This window comes from Crocodylus siamensis, chromosome 1 (genome assembly GCF_052110815.1).
Source record: "Crocodylus siamensis isolate JL-2025a chromosome 1, ASM5211081v1, whole genome shotgun sequence".
Classification (NCBI taxonomy): domain Eukaryota; kingdom Metazoa; phylum Chordata; order Crocodylia; family Crocodylidae; genus Crocodylus; species Crocodylus siamensis.
The window spans coordinates 104,563,941-104,585,555 of NC_143395.1; the positions used below are offsets into that span (position 1 = coordinate 104,563,941).

General features: G+C 42.8%; 1 protein-coding gene across 24 annotated transcripts in view; it reads left to right on the top strand.

The window, feature by feature from the left end:
- The first annotated feature begins 1,766 nt into the window (after positions 1-1,766).
- EYA4 (EYA transcriptional coactivator and phosphatase 4) overlaps positions 1,767-21,615 on the top strand; it is a 246,727-nt gene continuing 226,878 nt past the window's right edge. For 10 of the 24 annotated variants that reach the window (XM_090039426.1, XM_090039368.1, XM_090039437.1 and 7 more), the window contains exon 1: positions 1,768-2,123. Coding sequence is in view for 23 of the 24 variants with exons in the window: in XM_090039368.1 (XP_089895494.1) it covers positions 2,022-2,123 (102 nt within the window). In the remaining variant the exon portion in view is untranslated. Of the gene's footprint in view, positions 2,124-21,615 lie in introns of all 24 variants that reach the window. The other 14 variants (XM_090039479.1, XM_090039459.1, XM_090039494.1 and 11 more) reach the window with 3 other exon arrangements.

The following is a 21,615-nucleotide window of genomic DNA, read 5'->3' on the forward strand; positions in this document are numbered from 1 at the left end:
TAATCGATGGTCAGCTTTTTTTCTTAAAGCAGCATGGATACACAAGGGCCACGGGATTATTACCAGTGCCAAGGACTCAAAAAACTGAAAGTTAGGCCCTGAAAAATCATGAGTCGCTTAAAAATTAGTAGATTTTAAGAACTCATGCTGTGGTTTTTTTTCTCATTCTCCATTGTGAGATTTTAAGGTTCGTGTTCCCAGGGTTTTTTATACAACCATGCACGATAGGCGCTTTCTAAAAAAATAAAATAAAATAAAAAATGAAAACTGAGATTTCCCACAAATGGCATTATTTCAGGAGCTGGAGCTGTAAGACAAACACAATTTTGCAAAACTCATGATTGTAAGAGCTGGAGGGTAAAGGGAGATGACAGAAGGAGCCTTGTACTCTCCCTCCCTTCCATGCAAGGACCAGACGTGGTCTTTAATTTCCAGCTCATATGGTTTAGGGACATTTTAGCCCAAAACAGACTAGGAAAGGGCCCTGTTCCCATCCACACTGGCCTGCCGGAGTGGAGTAGCAAGTACTGCTGAGCAGGGTCGCCTTAGTCTCTTCACTCCCGTTATCCTTCTCTGAAAATACAAAGTAGGTTAAATGAGAGGGAGGAAGGAGAACTGAGTAGAACATGAGGGCCTGATTCTGTTCTTGCATTCTGGCTCCTATTCCGTCAGGTTGGGCCAGAGAGGGACCTGTCCTGCACAAAGGTAAAAGGGAGCTGATAAAAGCTTACGGTGTCCCCTTCTTCTCTTGCACCCTGCCAGGCTATCTATTCACAGAGCCCCATCCCACCCACTCAGGGGGGGTTGAAAGGTGGGCAGTACTTTGACTCTATGTCCTCCAGCTCCGGGCATGAACAACACGTGCCCTCGGAGGCTGGGGGGGGCACAGTGACCACCTGCAGGCAGCAGTGGTGGTGGCGGTGTATTGGCAGCAAGTGGGGAGCTCCCACCGGCAGCGGTGTGGGTGGCGGGGGAGGGGGTTGTGAATGCCATCTGGTGGTTGGCAACCACCTGCAGATGCCACCAGCAGCATTGGTGGTGGCCAGAAGATGCTGCTGGCGGTGTTGATGGCGTTGGGGGGGTGGGGGGAGGAGAAGGGGGGGTTGGTGAGCAGGGACTCTGGCTCTGGGGACTGCCAGGTGCCACTTAACACAAGTCTACCCATGCCCAGAGGTGGGGAGAGGGGAGGGGAGCCCCTCAGTGAATGCCTAAGTGATAGAGGTGGTATTTTTTATTAGACCACCTAGACAGTTGCAAAATAATAATAATAATAATAAATCTTTATTTGAAAGCTTTTGGGCTTGGGTGCCCTTCTTCGGGGAATGCAAAGCTTGCAGAACTTCTCCCTGTGACCCTAGTCTCAAGGGGATGAGGTGCTGGGCAGCCTGGCGGGGGAGGTAGGATTTGGCTGATGAAGGGGCGGTGGGGGGGGAAGTCCTTTCCCTCTAATGCCCCGGGAACGAGGGCTCTGAGGCGAGGCTGGAGCCCGGGGCCGGCGGCGCGCCCCTGTCCTGCGGACCCCGCGCTGCGGTCACACGGGGCGCAGGGCAGGAGGGGGCCGCCCAGGAGGCTGCAGCGGGGCTGGGGCGACCCCCGTGCGCACAGGCTGCTCCACGTGGGGACGCCGCGTAAACACGACCGCAACCCCCCCGGCGCTTGCAACAAGTCCCCGCACAAGTGCACAGCTGCGCCTGGGGCGGGGTTGCATCGCGCAGCCCCCCCCCCCCCCGCCCTTTGGGCTTTGGCGGGGGGACGGCGCGCGCCACTGAGGGCGCAGCGTGCGCGCCGGGCAGGGCAGAGGGACACCAGTTGCACGGACACAAGTGCGGGAGGAGCGCTGGGCTTCTCCCCTGGCACCCGCCTCCCCCTGCTCCGCAACACCGCCCCCCCCACCACACACACACACGCGCGCACACACACACACGCGCGCGCGCGCGCAGTCGTCCTCCTCCTCTCCTGTCTCGCAACTCCGCTGCCTTTTATTTGTGTGTGGAGCAAAAGGGGGGTGGGGGGTGGAGGGGATGTCCTGTGCGCGCCGCGGGAACCGGGCAAAAGGGGAACCTCCCGGCGGAGCAGGAGGGGACACGGCGGGAGCCGCGCAGCGCCGGGGCCTCGCGCCCGAGGTGAGTCCGCCCGCGCGTCCCCGCGCCCGGCCAGCCCGCCCTGAGGGGGGTGCAGGGATTTGTGTATGGGTGAGTGGCTGTGTGTGGCTGTGTGTGCGCGCGCGTGTGTATATGTGTATGTGTGGGGGGTGTATATGTGTGTGTGTATATGTGTGTGTGGGGGTGTATGTGTATATATGTGAGTTTGTGAGGGGAGAGTAGATGTATGTGTGTGGGGGGGTATGCGTCCGCGGGTGTGTATGTGGGTGCATGTGTATAGTGTGCATTTGAATTTGCGTGTGTGTACGCGTGTATATATGGGGATAAGCGTGTGCGTTTATATGTGTCTACATGCATGAGTGTGCATATGTGTGTGTGTGTATGGGACATCTGTGCGCACCCGAGCCGGTGTTAGTGCACGCCGTGTCCCGTCCAGGGCGCGGCGAAGCGGTGGCCGAGGGGAGCTGCTGCTGCGGTCAGACCTCCTTCCCCTCCCCCCCCCCCACGCGTCCTGCTTCCCACTGTCGTGCACACACGCGCGCCCCCAGCTCAGTGTCCCGGGTCCTTCCCTGCAGCAGGACGGGACGGGACGCGACAGGAGGGGCTGCCCCTCTCCCCATGCGGCCGGGCCGGCCAGAGCCTCGCCGCAGGTGATCGAGGCACGGCGGGGACCCGCTGCCGCTGCGGTGCAGTCCCGGGGGGCAGACACACGCGCTCCTGCAGCGCCTCGTGCCCTTCGTGCACCCCCAGCCCCGACGGAGCTGCGCGCCAAGCTGCCAGCCGGCCCCGGCGCGTCCTTGCCGCCCGGCTCGGCACCCAGGGGCGCTGGGAGACCATGGAGGAGTTTGCGGGGCAGCCGGCTCTGCCCGGGGCCTCCCGGCGTGTGCGGGTTGCGGGGTGCGGGGGGGCAGTGCTGAGAAGGGCACGACACGAAAGTAGCCTCCTCCCTGGCCGCGCCCACGCACACACGTACACATTCAGGCACACATATCCACACTCAGACATATACACACACATTCACACACAAACACGTGCAGATACACACCCACGCTGACACACCCATACACACATGCTGAGACACAAATACTTACACACGTATACACACTCAGACACACGCACATACTTATACACACATATACCATACACGCATAGACACATACACACACGTACACATTCAGACATGGAAACACCTACACACGTGCTTATATGCACATATACACGCCCGGAGACACATACACATACATGCATGTACACACACTCAGACACACACATACACACACATATACGCACAAACGCTCCCCCACACTAAGCCATGCACATACGCACACACAGACTCACACACACTCACGCAGACACACACAGAGACACAGACACACTCAGGCACGCACACACACTGAGACACACATATACATACACGCAGTCACACACACTTATACAGATACAGACACACTCAGGCACGCACACACACTGAGACACACACGTACATGCTGCCCTGGCTCGCTAGAGCTTGGGAGACATGAGATGTTTTTCATTTTCTTTTGTGCGCGGGCCCCGTGCCCCGCGCCCTGCAGCCTGTGCCGCAGGAGACGGGGCAGCATGGACGTGCCCAGCTCAGCCCCGCTCTCCCTCCCCGGCTCCGCCAGGGTCATTAACACGCGCTTTCCCCGTTGCGTTTCGTGTGCGCGGCAGCCGCTTGCCGGCTGCCGCCTGAGACCAAGCGGGTCGTGTCAGCCGCTAATGACAGCCAGAGACACCCCCGCACTCCGGCGGGCTCCTCGCACTGCTGGGGCAGGAGTGTGCAGGGGGTAGGCGGTCCCTCTTGTTTTGGTTTCATTTCCGTTCGCTAAGGGACTCCCTCCCCTCCTCCCTTTTTGTTTTGTTGTGCTTGTTTTTTGCAGTTGTTTTCCTTCTGGTGTAAATGCCGGCAAGACAAAGTGGTGTGAGTTCAGGTTGTCCACCTCCTTCCCTCCCCCTCTTTCCCTTTCTCTCCACTGAAGAGGGCTAATAGCCCTAACCTGCTGGGTGGGGAGCAGGGGGAGTTCAGCCACCCCTTTTGCCTGGCCTGAGTGCTGTCTGGGCCTTGTGTTTTGCTTTGAAAGGGCTTCCACGTGGAAGTGTGTGTGTGCGTGTGTGTGTGTGTGTGTGTACTTGACTGTGTTTGTATGTGCGTGTGTTGGAGACTGTGTGTGTTTGTACTTGACTGTGTGTTTCTGTGCGTGTTTGGACTTAACTGTGTTTGTATGTGTGTGTGCACAGGAGACTGTGTGTAGGAGCTGTGTGTTTGTACTTAACTGTCTTTGTGTGCATGTGTGTAGGAGACTGTGTGTTTGGGCTTGACTCTGTGTGTGTGTTTGGACTTGACTGTGTTTGTGGGTGTAGGAGGCTCGGTGTGTTTGTACTTGACTGTGTGTGTGTGTCTGTAGGAGGCTGTGTACTTGATTTTGTGTTTTTGTGTATGTAGAAGGCTGTGTGTATTTGTACTTCACTTTGTGTGTGTAGGAGGCTGTGTGTGTTTGTACTTGACTCTGTGTGTGTGTGTGTGTGTGTGTGTATGTGTGTTTGTACTTGATTTACAAGGAGGTAACAAGATTCTCTATGTTCAAACCCAATGGGCCATTGGCCGTTACTTTGCCTCTCTGGCTGTCATTACAGACACTTCTAAAATCTGATGGCTAAGGAGAGAACTGTGGGCTAGATTTCACTCAAAGGGGTCTTACTTGTTAACCATTTTCTTTCTCTTCCTATTTTATTTTTTGGCTGCTTTGCCACACCCCTTAAATCCAGAGAGAAGACACTGACTGAGGAGGATGGCAGTGAGACCCAAAGGGCTTTTGACATTTTCTTGTTAATGGGAGGCCATAGTTTATTTGCAGCCCCACTGTGTGTGTCTTTGTTGGTGTCCTGCAGGGAAGGGATTTAGGCAATAGTCAGTTTTGAGCGGTTTTAACAACCAGGAGCAAGGATTCCTGAGGTCCAGTCCCTGCCAATCAGGAATTGGCATCTAAAGTTTCATTTACATTTATGAAACTGCTAGTAAAAGCCAAGTAGTTACCTGGTTGCTTTCCCTTTATCCTAGGAGCAAACTCTACAGTAAAGCACCACCTTTTTTATCTAGTAACTTCTGATGTACAGTTATTTGGGAATAATTCAGAGAAAGAAATAATTCAAAGAAAGAAAAAAGAAAGAAACACTTGTAATGTATTTAAGATAATTGGAGGTCAAACATGAACTCGTTTTGCATAAAAATAGCAAGAAATGTAACTGTAGTAACAGGCTTTTACTGAAGCTTTGATTCACACATTTACAACAGGAGAAAAAGGACACTAAACAAACTAATTAGAAGTATATTTAACATAAAGCCATAAAGAAGTGGGTATAATAATGAAATTTACTGGGTGAAATATATCACCATCTACAGTTGTAAATAAGTTTTCCTCAATCCCCTCCCCACCTCCCGCCAAGTTCAGTGTTTTGTTATCATTGAGTAGGTAATGTGTACTTTTTGTTTTTAAGCAATGAAGTGCTGGGATGTATCATAATTTCATTTTCCAAATACAAATCATTTTAATTTTTTTTTATAGCCACTACTTTCCTAAAACTATTGTAGACTTCCCTTTTTTTCCAACAATACACTCTTTTAATGTTGCAGAACAAGAAAACTTTGTACTCCTACAACATATATCATACACATTTAATTGAAGTACAACAAATTTAATCATACAAATTTAATTGGAAATACAAATGGATGATTTCCTCATCTACTTCTTTTTGTACGTTTTAACATTTTGTTATATGGGTTGAATCTGAAACAAACAAACAACACACAGTTCCCTGTTTTCTTTTCAAAATTCTGGTATTCATGCTAGTAAATTCTTTTGACTCAGTTGCGATATTTTGAGGGGAAAATATAAGACAAAAGCGTCCAATCACTTTCTACTTACGTAACTCTATTCACATGATATGTGCATAGTTATAAAAAATAATGTTAAAATATCTTGGTTATCTTGAATCCTACTGGTGAATCTTCAGTTGTAATTTGTACCATTAGGACTTTTATATAGTGCTTTCTTGGAATGCATTTTGCATTGGAAAGCTATTCTGATGTAACTGACTGTAAAGTGGACAAAATTTTAGATCAGGTTCCTCTTCTTACTGAAGTTCTTTGTTACCTATATGTTTCCCAGTGAAAATGTGCTGTGTGCAGCCGCTACTACATGTTTTTAGCTTGTGATAAAAACTTTGAATGCTACTGTTAAAACTGAATTCAACTCTTGTATATTGTAGTTTTATCTCATATTATAATAAATAATTTGGTAGATAAGAGCCAAAAGTATGTACTATTGATGTGATGGTTATATTTGACAGTGCTCATTCCAATTTTCAAGTGATAACATTTGAACTCCCTTCCTCTGCTTTTATAAAACGTGACCCAGGATTAAAAAACCTCTTCCTAAAACATATATATGTCAAGCACCATAGAAGCAAATATTAATTATTTATATTATCTTTTTCTGTTTTGAGACAGACGACTTTATGAACTCTGGGTAAAACAGGTCTCCTTTTTTATAAGGAGAGTTTATTCAGCATAGTTCTATATTACAGCTGCTGATCATATTTCACAGAGCTGTTAAAGCACTTAAAACCTAAAATTAGGTACTGTCTGGTAGTAAATATTTCAAATCACTCCTTGAAGAAATAAATAGAGAAGCGTGCTTTAAAAAAAAGACATTTTGAAATGTCATTGAACAGAAATGGCCGTGCTTTTGCTTGTATTAAATATAATACACTTACAATTTAAAGCTCTTTGCTGTCTGCACTTTGAGGGTGGTTCCGTCCCGCCCTCCCCCCCAAAAAAATCCTTGATCTCTTTTAAACTACTATCACCTAAAGAATCTTAAATTAATCATACCACAATGAGGTATTTTGTTACAACAGGTACTGCTTGAACAAAAGTGATACCAAGAAGCATCAAATGAATTTCTAACATACCTGTACTTCCAGTGGTTATTTTTTACCACATGCATTCAGTTGCTTATTGACATAAATGCTGGTAGAACACTTACTGTTACAGAAAGCTTGAAACATATTTTTTCTCTAGACCTGTGACCACAACTATATTTAATATCTGTATTTTATTTTTCTTGTATGTCAGTTTGATTTATTTTTCAGTTTGGAATGCAGAGCTAGGTTCACTTATTTATAATTATATAGTTACAATTTGCAAAAAGAATATAAACCCAGACAAAGTGAGCAGCCTACAAATAGTTGTCAAGTTTGCCAAGGGTTTTAAAGTTTTGTAAAAGTCAACCAGTAAACCAGATTTAGCAGGAGCATCGCAGATTCTGAAATGACATATAATGATACCTGTGGTTTTATTGTGTACTTCAGTGAACTCTTGTGATTTCTAGCCATCTTGGAGTTCATGTTTATTATGACTAAGAAAACAAATGGTTTCTATAAAGCTTTCTAAAATTTTGCAACAGAAAAGCAGAATATCATGTGATTTAGAGAGAATACTTAATATTTAGATCATGGTTTCAGAGGTTTGTAAGTAAACTTTACAATGCAATATTTAAAGCAGATTCAGAGTGGGTGTTTATTGTCTTTAGTTTTACGTATTGTATAAATGTGAGTCCAACTGTAACCTTTCTTGTCATTGAAGAGCACTAATTGATCTTGCGGGCCCTGACATAATAGTACAGTTTGATATTTGAAACCTTTCAGCTTTGGCATGGCCCTTTAATCACCCCTGAGATTTCAGAGCATGGTTCTACTGAAGATATAAAAATCTTACTCTTTTGAAATTAAGTAAAAATGCTTATTACAAGTAAACTCTGTATGTGTTTGCTTCCTTTTGAAGTCAGTGGGAGTTTTAGCTGTCTGAACTCTGAAACTGACTGATTAGATCTTCCAGTCTGCAGTTAAAAATACTTACACAATGGCATTTTAGATATTAATATATAGAAACAGCAAGTCTTTGGAAAGAGATAATTTGGACCAAGTCCATGCTACTGTCCTGTGTCTTGTATTTGTCATTAAACCAGAAGTGCTTAAGGGAATCTGGACCCATTTTTCTTTTCATAACAATGTGAAAACTCTGATATGAGGAACATGTGTCTGGCAAATACAGAATGAATTTTATGCAGAAAACCTATTTATTTAAAATGTGGATTTATATTCCATAATCTAAGTGTTAACCTAAAGAATCTACTGAAGACACATACAGTATGGTACCTTAGTGTAAAATATTTTATGCTGATTACTGGATATATGGTCCATATATTGCTTAAATAGTAAATTTATCTTTCTGGATTTTTTTAAATCCTGTAATAAAACAGAATGGACACCCCAGTACATAAGTCTCATTACAGGGTTCTCGTGCTTATCGGTCCCTATATACAAGCTGTGACATTTTCAGCAAAATGGCTACGTCTAGTGGACTCAGAGAAACAAATTTTAAATACATTTTTGCAATTGTTTTCAAATTCATTATGGTAATAAATCATTCTTCAAGAACTTTCAGAGCTTTGTGGGCCTAAGCAAGTTCAGCACAATTTTTCTTTTTAAGATCCTAGGCCCAGTTGCTGAGGTCCCTAGCTCTACTGATTTCAAAGAGAAGATTTCAATGACAGGATTCTCATTATTTAAGGATTTGGACCCTACTCTATAGAACAAAAGGAAAAATCATCGTGATTCCATGCTAGGTTGCTTTATCTAGAAATACAGTATAATCAGTAAGTTTGTGAGAAAATGTTCAGTTGTATATGACCAATGTAATTTCTCAAGAGCAGCTTATTTGGACAACAGTGGTAGAGTACAGTATCTCTGTGTTGTTGCTGAACTGTATAATTTTGTAATTCAACTCCTTCACACATTGTGAAGACCTGCCAAAATCATGACAAAATAACTTCATAAAAAAGGTGGCATTTTGTATCCATGATAATGTTTAGCTTGTTTATTTAAAGATCAATTCATATTTATGTTTTGTCGATATAATATTCAAAGCATAACACTCTGTTACTTATCTGACCTGACCCAGCTAAAGTTCACATTGAAAGCAATGAAAAGAATTAATGATGCCTTTTTTAAATTGGATTGAAGCATAGAGTAAGCATTTTGCGATTGACACATCTATAATTAAACCACAAAAATCTACATTAGCATGCCATTAAGGGACTGATTTAGACCACAAAACAAAGAAATATGGAGTTAAGCTCAAAGCTTCAAGCAGAATTCTGTTTATTATTTGCATGTAGCTCTTGAAATCAATGCTTGTTGCGTGGGTGTAACTGGAAACGTAAATTTGACCCTTTGTGTTAGCTTTTCAACTGGCATAAATCGGCACAGGTCTGTTGAAATCAGTATAGCTCTCCTAACCTTATGCTAACTAAGACTCAAGCCCTTTACCTTTAACTCAGTTTGTTATGCCTCAAGGTAGTACAGTACACATTTTGTGTAATGTTACATGCTCAGTTTGGAGAAGCCTGCAATTTGCTGACAAAACAAAGTGGATTAAGGATAAAGTTACAGCCATCCCCTGCTTTTCTTCTATTTTAAGGATTTTCAGACTCTTATGTTCAAATATCTTATTCATTTTTTTACTGTCCAGAAGCAAAAGGAAAAGGAAAACTCAGGGCTAATTATCGCTTTTGAATACTGGTTGCATCAAACATATTATATCAAATGACTTGCTTTTCTCCAGATAGTTTTGGTGCCCCAAAATTGAGTAGTTAGACCCTGTTTACATCAATAAGTAAAGTTGAATCAACAGAAGTTGCTAAGTCCAGCACATAAGTTGAAGCATATTAAACTCCTGCTGCATGTTTAAGCCATTTAAAAATAGAGTTGCTTAGTTTGCTAACGCTTATTCCAAAATACTTACAGAGCGTTAATGTCATATTACACTTCAATGAGAAGCATCCACATGGAGTGTGACACTTTAATGTATGTGACTTGACTTAACAGCATTTGTTGCATTCTCTTTGTTTTCTTGAGTACCTGGGTACAAACTTGATTTCAAAGAAACAAGAATAATCTAGGTAGGCATTCAGATTTCCTTGCCAAGTTCAGTCAGTGCTTCTATTATTCCAGTTCTACCATCAGGAGGACTAATGGATGGTTAACTGTGCGCTGAACAGTAGTAGTTTTGCAATCTGCATAATTGGGTAATAGGTAGACCCCATTTTCAGCTTTTATCCAAATAACCTTTGGATTTATAGTAGGTCCCCACAGGTGGAAGACCAAAATTGGTAATACACTATGCTACCTTGATTAATATTATTATACCCTGTTCCAGTATAAAACTGCTATAGTATCTTGTATTAATCTGTCTCAGTTAATTGCACTGTTATCCATCAACCAACTCTGATATTGCAAAGCAATAGTTCCGGGTGTAGTTTCAGTAAGTGTGGTAATGTCCTTCATGTGAAGTGGCCACTTGAAGCCTCTTCTATTTATTTTTGTTTTCTATCACATTCCTATTGAGATAGATACCAAAAAATGTATTAAGGTATGCTCTATTCCACTTTCTCTGGACTACAGTTTGTGGCTAGTTTATATACACAAATTTTGGCTTGGTCACAGCTGAAATAGAATTTGAGTGCTCAACAAACTCCCTAAGGAATATTGTAAATATTTATACTACCATGCTATGGTTTTTGGTTCTCCTAGAAAACTATAAGTAGAATATATCTTACAGATGTGTTAGAAACTGGTTCACTCTGCATCATTTAGATTGTTGGGGGTCTTTAGAGCAGGCACCATGCTTTTGTTCTGTCTTTGTACAATGTGAATACAGTGAAATCCTGCTGGTTCATGATTAGTCCATGACTAGTCACTTGTGCCTTGGTGGTAAGATAACATAAATTACTAATTGCATGGAGACTTTTGGCATCTAATGGAGGTAACAGTCATGGCTTGTGGCATATGTATACAGAAATATAAGTATAAAATCATATAAAGTTTGCAGGTGTGTTCACTATTGTCTCAGATCTTCCAATATTTTAAAAGTTTGATTAATAAAGTTAATAGTGTTGGTTTAGTAGACTTCTTTAAGGCTTTGGACTTGATATTACATGGTGTTTTGATAGCAAAACTTGGAAGTATGTAAAATCAATATGGCATGCATTAAATGGATCAAAAACTGGTTAAATGCTATAAACAGAGAATCTCTGATAAGCAGCTACATTTCTAGCAGGGTCCTGCACAGATTGCTTATTATTAGATGTATATTATTTAACGTTTTATGAGTGGCCAACTAAAAACCTAAATTAATACTGTTGAAGTTTGTAGATCACAGAGATCTGTAAATGATAAATCATTAAGATGATGGGTCACTAATACAGAATGATCTGGATTATGTGGTAAACTGGGCACAAGCAAACAATCTGCGTTACATTGTGACCAAATGAAAGTTGTACATTTGTACAAAAATGTAGTTGCGGAAGGTCAGACTACTCTGGGAAGTAGTGACTTGAAAAATATCTTGCCTGCCTCTGTGCTTGATAATCAGTTGAATGTGAACTGGTAGTGCCATGCTGTGTATAGAAGTGCTGATAAGCAGGACAATATTGAGCTGGAGAACGGTTGCATTACTTCTGTATTTGGTACTGTTACAACTGCCACTGAAACATTATCTTCAGTTCTAAAATCCATACTTTCAGAGAGACATTGAAAAAAATGGAGATATTTTAGAATGAAGGCACAAGAATGATTAAAGAAATACAAAGAAATATTATATAAATATAAAGAAATGCTTTATAGTGAAAAATGTAAAGAAGCTCCACCTGCTTCGTTTTTTTGAAGGCAAGGAATGCCTTGATTTATAAATTTCTACATGGGGAGTAGAAGTATAATAAAAGGACTCTTCAGACTAGAAGAAAAAGTATAATAAGAGCCACTTTTTGAACACACAAGATAGACAAATTCAGGGTAAAAATCAGGCACAGTTTTTTTAATAGCATCTAATGCAGTGAACGTGGGTTCATGAAAACTTGTACTCCCTATATATATCTTAGTCTAAATGGCTAGGGTTAGAAATTACACATAAACCAGTAAAAGTTATCAGAAACTGGTTCAAATCTGTAACTCAACAGAAGTTTAGTGAATATAAACGACTTTCAAAACGACTAAAACAGTTTAAGATCAACCTGGATGCAGTATCAGACTTGACTGATTTAGGTTAAATCAGTTTATTGAACTTCTGTCCCACATCCCCTCCAGATTAAAATTAACTCAGTCCCCCAGCATCCCAGGATGGTTTGTACCTGCCTAGTAAATGCCCTCTCCTGTGAGGTAGACAGGTTAGCCTTGCCTCAAGCTGTCTGGCCAGCTGAGCAGGGAGGCATGCTCTAGCACCCCCTGTCTTCTGGTTTGGGTCACTACAGGCATATAGCTGCATTTCCAGAATCAGAAGTGAATGTCTGTTTACTTTCTTATCAGTTCAATCTGTGCAGATGCGACTAATTGATTCAACCTTAGACTTTTCGACTGTCTGTACTCAGCCTAAAGGTGCATATCTACCCTGGCTTCTGACTGACTTCAGACTAACCCAGCTAACTTAACTCTCTATTTTTTAAAGCCATGGAGAATTATTCAGCCACTTTCTAGAGATTTAGTGGATTTTCCATCACTGACATTTTTAAAGTTAGGTTTTCTTAAATGTATGATTTAGTTCAGGGTTGTCCAACTTCTGAGTGTCTGGGGCCACATATCTCATGGGCTTTGTGGACCTCCCCAGTGGACAAGTCATATGTTTACCAGGCCCCCAGTACCCTTATTAATGTGCCTTTTTCATGTTACATACATGCTACCAGCTCTTATTTCATTATTTTAAATTAAATTAAAATAAATTAAATTTACCAGTGGTATGTGTAAGCTGTTAAAATGACTCTTCCCCTAGCATTTAAGTTTCTGTAACAGTTGTCAGAAGCCTGTGGTCAGAATGACCATAGATGGCCTTTGTAAAAATTTGTGTGGAGAAAGACTTGGAACCATCAACAACTTTTAGTTTTTTTATTAACATTTTCTCTAAATGTCTTAGTTGGATATGTTGGCACATCAGCATTTTGTTAATTATTTAATGTATTCTCATATGTTCCTGTTAAATTGGTACCAATTTGATGCTACTGCCATAGACATAATGAATTTTGTTTTTTTGTTTTTGTCAGTTTCTCCAAGATGCAACTTGTGTTATTGTAGATTCTGCAGTGGGTTCAACAGCTTATCTAGATACAATTGTTTACTTACTTTTCTATTTCTTCGAGGAATGGCACACCCTTGTTCCTAGTTCATCTATCTGAAGGATAGTACTGTGAATTTGAAATTTATTGAATCTAATAAAAACAAAACAAAATAAAACCCTCCTCTCCTTCTACTCCCCCAAAATCACAGATTAAGTTGTTACTTATACTGTTGAACCCCAGTCTATTTTTCTGTGGTTTTAGTGGACACAATTTCCAATGTTTCAAAATGTTATCTTCATCAGCCCTTCAAGACTCACATAAACAGCAATGGAAACAGAGTATACTGAGGTAACAGTGAAACTGATGTGTCAAATATTCAACATAAAGAAATTAAAAGCATTTTTTTTCCTTCTAAATACTTTCCGTTCTAGTACCACAGTTTTTGGTTATAACAATAGATATATAGTAATGCACAGGTTCACCCAAACCAGGGGATATTATTGTTTAATACCTTGCTGACAATGTGGTATTCTTTTTTAAAGCAATTTGAATTAATTCATGGTATATTGTATAGGCCTGGATATTTATATGAATGGTGCTTTTTTAAATTTAATTTTATGTAGGCATAGAAAGCTTTTTTTTGTTAATGTCTCTCTTTTTGGATTTCACAGCAGTTTCAATATAACCAAGTAAGTGCAACCAAGTTATAAATCTTTGTCTAAAAATATTTAATTTTATAACTTATTGAAAAAACATAGAGAAGTGTGATTTTTTAAAGTTGATGGTGTTGGTTTATATATATAGGCCACCCAATGATTATAGTAATTCTTTTCTCAAGGCCTTGTTTAAGCTGAGCAAAAATGTTTAGTTTTTAGTGGTTTGTTTTCAGTCTTTTTTCCACAAAAGATAAAGAAAATGCTTCAAAAAACCACCAGAATATGTAATTTAGCAAAAAACCCACTGACCTATAAGACCAAACATAACATAACATTAATGTTTCCAATAGATTTAAAAATAATCCGTGTGCACTTCTTTGCTTCTCTGTATTACTCATTCCTGGAATGCAGTGCATGATTTTTCTAAATCTAGACAGAATCATATGTGCTATTATATTTATTTTTGTAAATTAGCTTTGTTTTATTTTTACAGAGGAAAAGAATGAGATAAAAAGTTTACAATAATTCTGGAATGACTTTTTGTGATGTGTCTAATTTTTTTTTTTTTGGCCAGAACATTTTGAGGTTGGTTAATCTGGAGTGAGTCAGAAGGATATATATGTAGCTTGCATATTTTATTTAAGTAGAAACCAAGAGGTCTCTTCTCTCATCAGTGTTCCAGGGTATTCCTAGATACATACTAATTTCAGTTTGTACTCATGGTAATTGCACAGCCTATCCTGAAATCTAGTCAGGAAAAGATTATTTCAAGTTGATAGCTCTCTGCTCTCAAATTCTTAAACATGAATCCCATTCTTTGTTATACAAATAGAGATAAATCATTTAAACCATGTGTGTACAAACTCAGTAGCTGGTTTTATAAGAATTACACTAATCTCTCCTTACATGTGAAAGCTGTACTAAGCTGCTATTTTATCACATGTAAATGACACACATTGTTTCAGGCTTTGGTTAGAAGTTGTTATAAATTCCCCATCATCCTTTTCACTTGTCACCTTGTACCATATGAAAGGCCAGTGAGCAAAAATAGTCTGTGGATGCATTCACGTGTGCATTTTACCATGGAGCAGACTAATTAGCTTTGTAGTAAAATGTCACTTTTTACATGAGCACAGGTAATAGGGCACAATAAACTAATTAACTCCTTCCTAAGATAGTATTTTAGGGGACAGTACTATCTTAGGGTAGAGCAATTAACTGCACTGAAATGCACAAGTAGATGGTGACTGGGTGGGGAGGCCAGACTCCTAGCTGCTTCCTAGCTACATAGCCCCCCAAGTTCTGGACCTTTGTGCCCCAGCCAGCCCCCTGCCACTCAGTGCTTCCACACAGAGCCCAGGGCTGATCCCACAAGCCCCCTGCCAGCCTGGGCCTGCTCTGCCCTGGCTCAAATTACTGCTGTCCTGGGCTCATGTGTAGACATTGTGCCTGGGAGCAGTTTACTCTGGTTCAAAGCTCTGGAGTTTGTTGCTTCACCTTAATTTCACATGTAGATGCACCCAGTAGGCATGGATCGGATTAATTTCCCAACTTACCTGTGACACTCTTACCTGCAGAACAAATGTAGGACCTCGTTTCCTCAAGTATATTGCTGATGATACTGGGGTTGTTTGTCTGAGTCACACTCGTTTGCCCTTTATTGCAGTTGCTGTTATCTTGTTCTTCAGTTGAGAAATTAGCGTTACAGAATTAGGTTATATTTTCTTAGCTTAGCCTTTTTTTATACTCTATATGTTAGTCCTTGAATAGAGGAAGTTTAAGATATTACAAGACCAATGCCTTCATTAAGACAACTCATCTCAAACACATCAAGGGAACAACTCAAACCAAGACTCTGAGCATGTCTGCATCACATTGGACAGAGCTAGACAGTATAACTGGAAAGATGTCCTTCTCAGTCGCTTCTGCTCCCTATGTACGAAATGCTGGAAAAAATGTGGCTGCCATTACAGATATGCCACCAGGTACATCCAGTTCCAGTTACATGAACATGATTAAGATTGAGAGTGGCCCTGGGGTACATGACATTTTTGGCATGCGGCATACACTGGATATGAACAAGTAGGGGCAACATGTTTTCAGTGGTGCTCTCTAGCTCTATTTACTCTTGTGTAAGCATGGCTTAATCAAAACAAGGCAGAAAAGAAAACTCTTGTTGTTTTCAATAGCTCCCCTCACCTAAGAAAACACAGCAAAAATTAACAACTGTGTTAAGTAGATGCCACAGTATACAAAACTTGTAAGACTGTATCATGGAATTGTTTAGTGACTTGTCATAAAACTATATTAAATAATTTAATGTGGGTTTCTCAAGCTTTTAATGAGCAAAACTTGGTGGCATGATGCACATGTTTAATTTGATTACTGTATTTTAGTTTTTAGTATCAATTCAAATAAGAAAGCAGGAAAATATTTTTTTTTCCTTGAGAGGATCACAGAATAACAGGTGATTTATGCTCCTTTCTCTACTGTAACATGCTTGACATACCTCCTGTGAGTAGTTCTTAGGCCTGTGCAAAGTGGCTAGTATTTGCTTTGAATTTGGATTCGACCAATTTGGTGATTTGAATTACTGTTCTGATTCAGTTCAGCCAAATCTCCAAATCTCTGAATCAGCCAGCCCAGGCCCATCCCCTGCCCTTCTCCCAGCTGGCAATGGCTGCTCTGCCTGCTCCAGCTCTTGGCACTTGTTAAAAAAAAGCCCCAGCTCAGCAGGTGCTGAAGTATAGGGGTGTTCCCTGCTGCCCCCACCCCACTGTCCCACACTGCATGAGCCCCCTGACCCCTCACTCCTACAGCCACCCCTGGGTGCCCTGCCCAGGTCAGCTTCAGCCCTTTAAGAAAAAAAAAACCCAACTCTCTCCAGACTCATCCCTCCTGCCAGTGGAGAGTGATCCCCACTGCCCCCTACTGCCCCATACCATGTGGGGGGCTCTGCATGAGCCCTCAAATCCCTGAGGCTGCTGCAGGAGTGGTGAGCCCCCGGGGCTATTCTTGGGTTTTTTTTTTCTTAAAGGGCTGGAGCTGGCCTGGGTGGGGCACTTGTGGGGAGGCTAGGGGAACAGGTAGGGTTGGGGGGCTCATGCAGAGGGGGACAACAGGAATTGGACACCCGCCCAGAAACACCTGATGAGCACCAGGGCTTTTTTTTAAAGTATCGAGCTGGGGCAGGTGGGGCAGCCATGGGGGCAGGGGCTGGGGGAGTGGGCAGGGGTCAGGGGGTTTGGGGGGGTTGAGGGGTTGGGGGATGGCAGGAGTTCCCCCCATGGTCCCCTTCCCCATCCCCCAGTCCCCCGCATCCTCTACATACTGCCTCAGAGTCAGCCGTAGGTCCCTGCTGCAGCTACCGGGGACTGCCTGAATCATCAAAGCTCTCCAAAGCATTTCCAAAGATTCAGAGAGCTTTGAGTCAATGCAGACCTTTAAATTGGTCCCCTGATTTGATTTGGATTCAGAGATTCAGCCACGGAATTGAATCACCACCCAAAGCTTCACACAACCCTAGTAGTTCTATTAGGTCAAGGTGTGGAAAGAGACCAGAAATTATATTACTGTCTAGCTCAGCAGTTTTCAAACTTTTTGTACTTGATGCACCACTCCCTAATATTTGTGAATTGACAGGCATGTAGTTTCATAAACTATTGTATATATTACAGTGTTTACCTCCTTGCAGAGGAGCCAGGCAGTGAGGATAGGGATTGTCCAGGCAGGGACAAGCCTAAGCCTGCACTTACTTGCTTAGTTTATCTCCTCGCTACTCAGGTGGAGCAGACAGCTTGGGCTAAGCTAGTCCACCCACCCTGTGAGAGGTTTCTGGGGCGCAAAGCATTCTGGGACACTGGAGGACTGCTAGTTAACATGAATCTGGAGGGGATATGGGACAGAAGTTCAATAAACCAATTTAACTTAAATCAGTTAAGTCTGATACTACATCCATCCAGGTTTATCTTAAACTGGGATTGACCATTTTACAAGTAGTTTATGTGCACTGAACTTCTGCTGTGTTACAGATTTGAACTGGTTTCTGATCATTTATAGCAGTTTATGTGCAACTTCTGTCCCTAGCCTTAGAGCAGTATTTCTGGACATAAGCTCAAAATAAATGAGAAAATTCCATTCTTGCTCAAGCACTTCCTTTTTGACTGCAGATACTGTAGATATAGGCAATCCTTTAAAAAATCAGCAACAGGAAAAAATTAGAGATTATTTTTCCTCCACCAGGGGTCACTCAGTAGATTTGGCGGTAGGCAGGCCTTGCACTGATAAAATAAGCCCTCCATTAAGTCTTTGGCAAGACACCTTGTCCAGTCAGTTGCAGATCAAAGTCTGTGTAGAGGGAAGAATCTCAACATTTTACAAGTCATTAGCAGACAAAGAAGTGGGTGCTGGACAAGGTACAAAGAGTTCTACAAAGCTTTTAAACTCTTTCCAAGAGTAGATTTCTCATCTCGCCAAAATTAAAAATTTCTAAATTCAGAAAGATATGAAGGAGGCAAGATCTCATCCTCTAGAAATAGGGGCCATGGAACAAGTTCAGAAGAAGAAGGAAATGGGAGTATTCCATACTATTCGTAATTCCAAAGCATTGTACACATTACAATTTGAGCTTTTCAGTATGATTCTTGCACCCAATTTGAATTCAAATAGTGGAGACTGGTTAGCCTAGCTGAGCCTAAGCTCTATAAGATTTCTGTGCCATTTTTTGCCTTGTCCATGGTTCCTTAACCTTGAAACACTGAGAGAAAACAAAGTGAGGGAAAACTTGCTGAGTGGCGTGTATTCTTTCTCCACCTGTCACTTTTCCCTAGAAAAGCAAGATGTGATTCCATGTGATCAAGCTGTCAAGATGACTTCGTATGCTTCATCAATTATTTATTGCATTTAAGGCATTTAAAGTTCTTCAGTGATCTGTTCTCCTTTGCCATTAGAACATCTTTTCATTCTGTTCTTTTTTGTTAAAGGGTTGGGATTTCTTTCAGTAAAGTACAGCCTTCACACTGTTCAGAGGGAAAATGCAAAATTTTAAATTATTTAACAACAATTAGGTTATCAAAATGGTAAGAAATGAGCTTCACTTTTGCTAAGGTGCTTTAAGAACACATCAAAGTAACACTCAAGTGCATGCCCAGGAAATCTGCAAAGGCAAGAACTTTGGGTAACTTTTTCTAACAAGATTGCTTTTGGCATTCCACTGATCTAAAGCAATGGTTCTCAACCTTTTAGAGTGGTGGCCTGGGTGCTCACAATTCTGGGCCCTCCAGTAAGCTATTGGGGGAAGTGGGGGGGAGGGAGATGGCAGCTAATTGGAAAGAGGGTGAGGGAGAGCAGGGATAACTGTGGAGGGGATCAATGGCATGGCACAAGGCAGGGAAGGGGACAGTTTGGGCTGAGCTGCATACTGCTAATCACTGATATGTGGACTGGATCTGGTCACTGCTTCCCCCTCCCTGTTGATTGTTGGGGGCTCCCATGGCAGCTCTTTTGCATCCTCACCCCCCTCTGTCCATAACACTCCAGGTTCTTGCAGCCAATTAGTGCGTGTCCTCTCAGCAGTGCATGTGCAGATCGTCGGACTAGATGATCTGCTCAGGCCCCTTCCGACCCTAGAAACTATGAAACTATGAAACTTCAGGGGGTGTCCTCCCTTGTCCATTGGCTGTAGGCTGAGAACCATTGATTTACAGCTAAAAAGTTAGGACATTGCAAAGTGTATATTTTAAAATCTCAAACTTCATGCATACATTTCAGGAAACTTCAAAATGATAATTTAAAAAAGTATCAGAGTCCACATTTATATATCGAAAATGAGTTTCTGAAGTCACGTGATAGCCTCAGCATTGACTTGGTGTACCAGGATTTACCTCCAAATCTGAAAGAGAGAAGGATACTTTTTTTGAGAGGGTAGATATAGAGCTAGGAATCTATGGAGAAGCCTAACCCAAGGATAAGACTTGAAATTAATGTTGTTATTTAATTACTAGTGAATTGCCTGTCATGAATGATGTGGAGGTGGAGCACTGACACCCAGTGCCCTGCAGTACCGCCACTCTACCTCTGGCCTGGTGCACCCCCTCTTACATCCCCCACACCCTCCCATATCTGGCCTCATGCATGCCTCCAATCCCCTTCATCTGGCCCCATGCATACCTCCACCCCTGCATCTCTCCCACTTCTTGGATTCCCCCACACCCTGCCTCTGGCCCCGTGCATTCCCGCACACACAACCTTTGGCCCCATATGCTCCCCTCACCTCCCTGTGTCTCCTCCCACCCCCCACATCCAGCCTTGTGAGTTCTCCACCCCCTACCACTCCACCCTATGCTGCTGGGGGCTCCCAGGAACAGGGGGGAAGGGAGCTTGCACAGGGTGGTGGCCACTGACACCCAGTGGCAGGCAACATCCCCCCCCTCCCTATATCCCCTCCCCCTCTCCTCTCTTCCTCCCTGCTGCCTCCCTCTCTGCTGAGTGTTGTCAGGGCTGGGTGGCAGTGGTGGCAGCAGGGTGGGGGTCGTAGTGGCGGCAGGAGGACCTGTCACCAGAAACACCCCCTTCCGCTTCCCCCATCCCCACTCCTTTCTCCATCCCTCCCCTCTTCCCCACCGCCTCCCCCTCCCTGTCGATTGTTGGGGGCTCCCATGGTGGCTCTTTTGCATCCTCACCCCCCTCTGTCCATAACACTCCAGGTCCTTGCAGCCAATTAGTGCATGTCCTCTCGGCAGCGCATGTGCAGTTGGCTCGGAGCCTTATGGACAAACTGACAGACAGACTAAGGCTTTTATTATATTAGAATTAAATTTCTTGCAAAATTGAATCCTAAGAAGCACGTGAGTTTTTCCTATATGGTATATTTCGGTGTAGACAGGGAAAATCAAACTGCTTATACATGGGAGATTTCCCAAAGACTTCTGTAGACGTTGAATAAAGCTCATATAGGTCCCAGTCTATATAGGTCCTAGACTAAACATTTTATCTTGCTTTAGATCAGTAGTCACCAACCAATTGATCTCAACTGGCTGGTCAAACATGGAGCCTCTGACAGTTGATTTCAGTCTGTCAGAGGCTCCATGATCAGGAGTGGCAGGGCACACATGGCTGGGCTGAGCCACACCCCCTGCCACCCAGGCCAGGCTGGGTGAGTGGGGTTAGAATCTGGGTGGCTTGTCTGGGTGATGGGGGGGGAGGGGTGTGCATTTTTTTTCTTGCTCTCTATGGCAATTATTGAGTCTGCTGGATTGTGGCAATTGCCATGCTCCAGCAACATCCTGCATCTCATGTATCAGTGTCTCCATACTTAAAAATGGCAGTGGGGACACTTGAACTAAAGCTCATCAAATGAGCTTCAGTTCAAGTGCCCCCACCATCATTCTTGAGCATGGAGATACTGATACAGGAGACACAGCTGTGCTTTAATTAGAACAGTTCCCAGAGCTTCTCTAATTAAAGTGCTGCTTGCCCACCCTCAGAACACATATAAAAGTGCCCACCAGTATTAAAGAAATACTTATTAGGCTGATTTAATGTGCAGTAACAAATGTGCATGGTTTTGAAGTGATGCTTAATGCTCAGTAGCCTATTTTATTGAGCATTGGCATAATCACACAGTTTTATACATGATGCTTTAATGCATAGCAAAATAAGCTACTGGGCATTAAA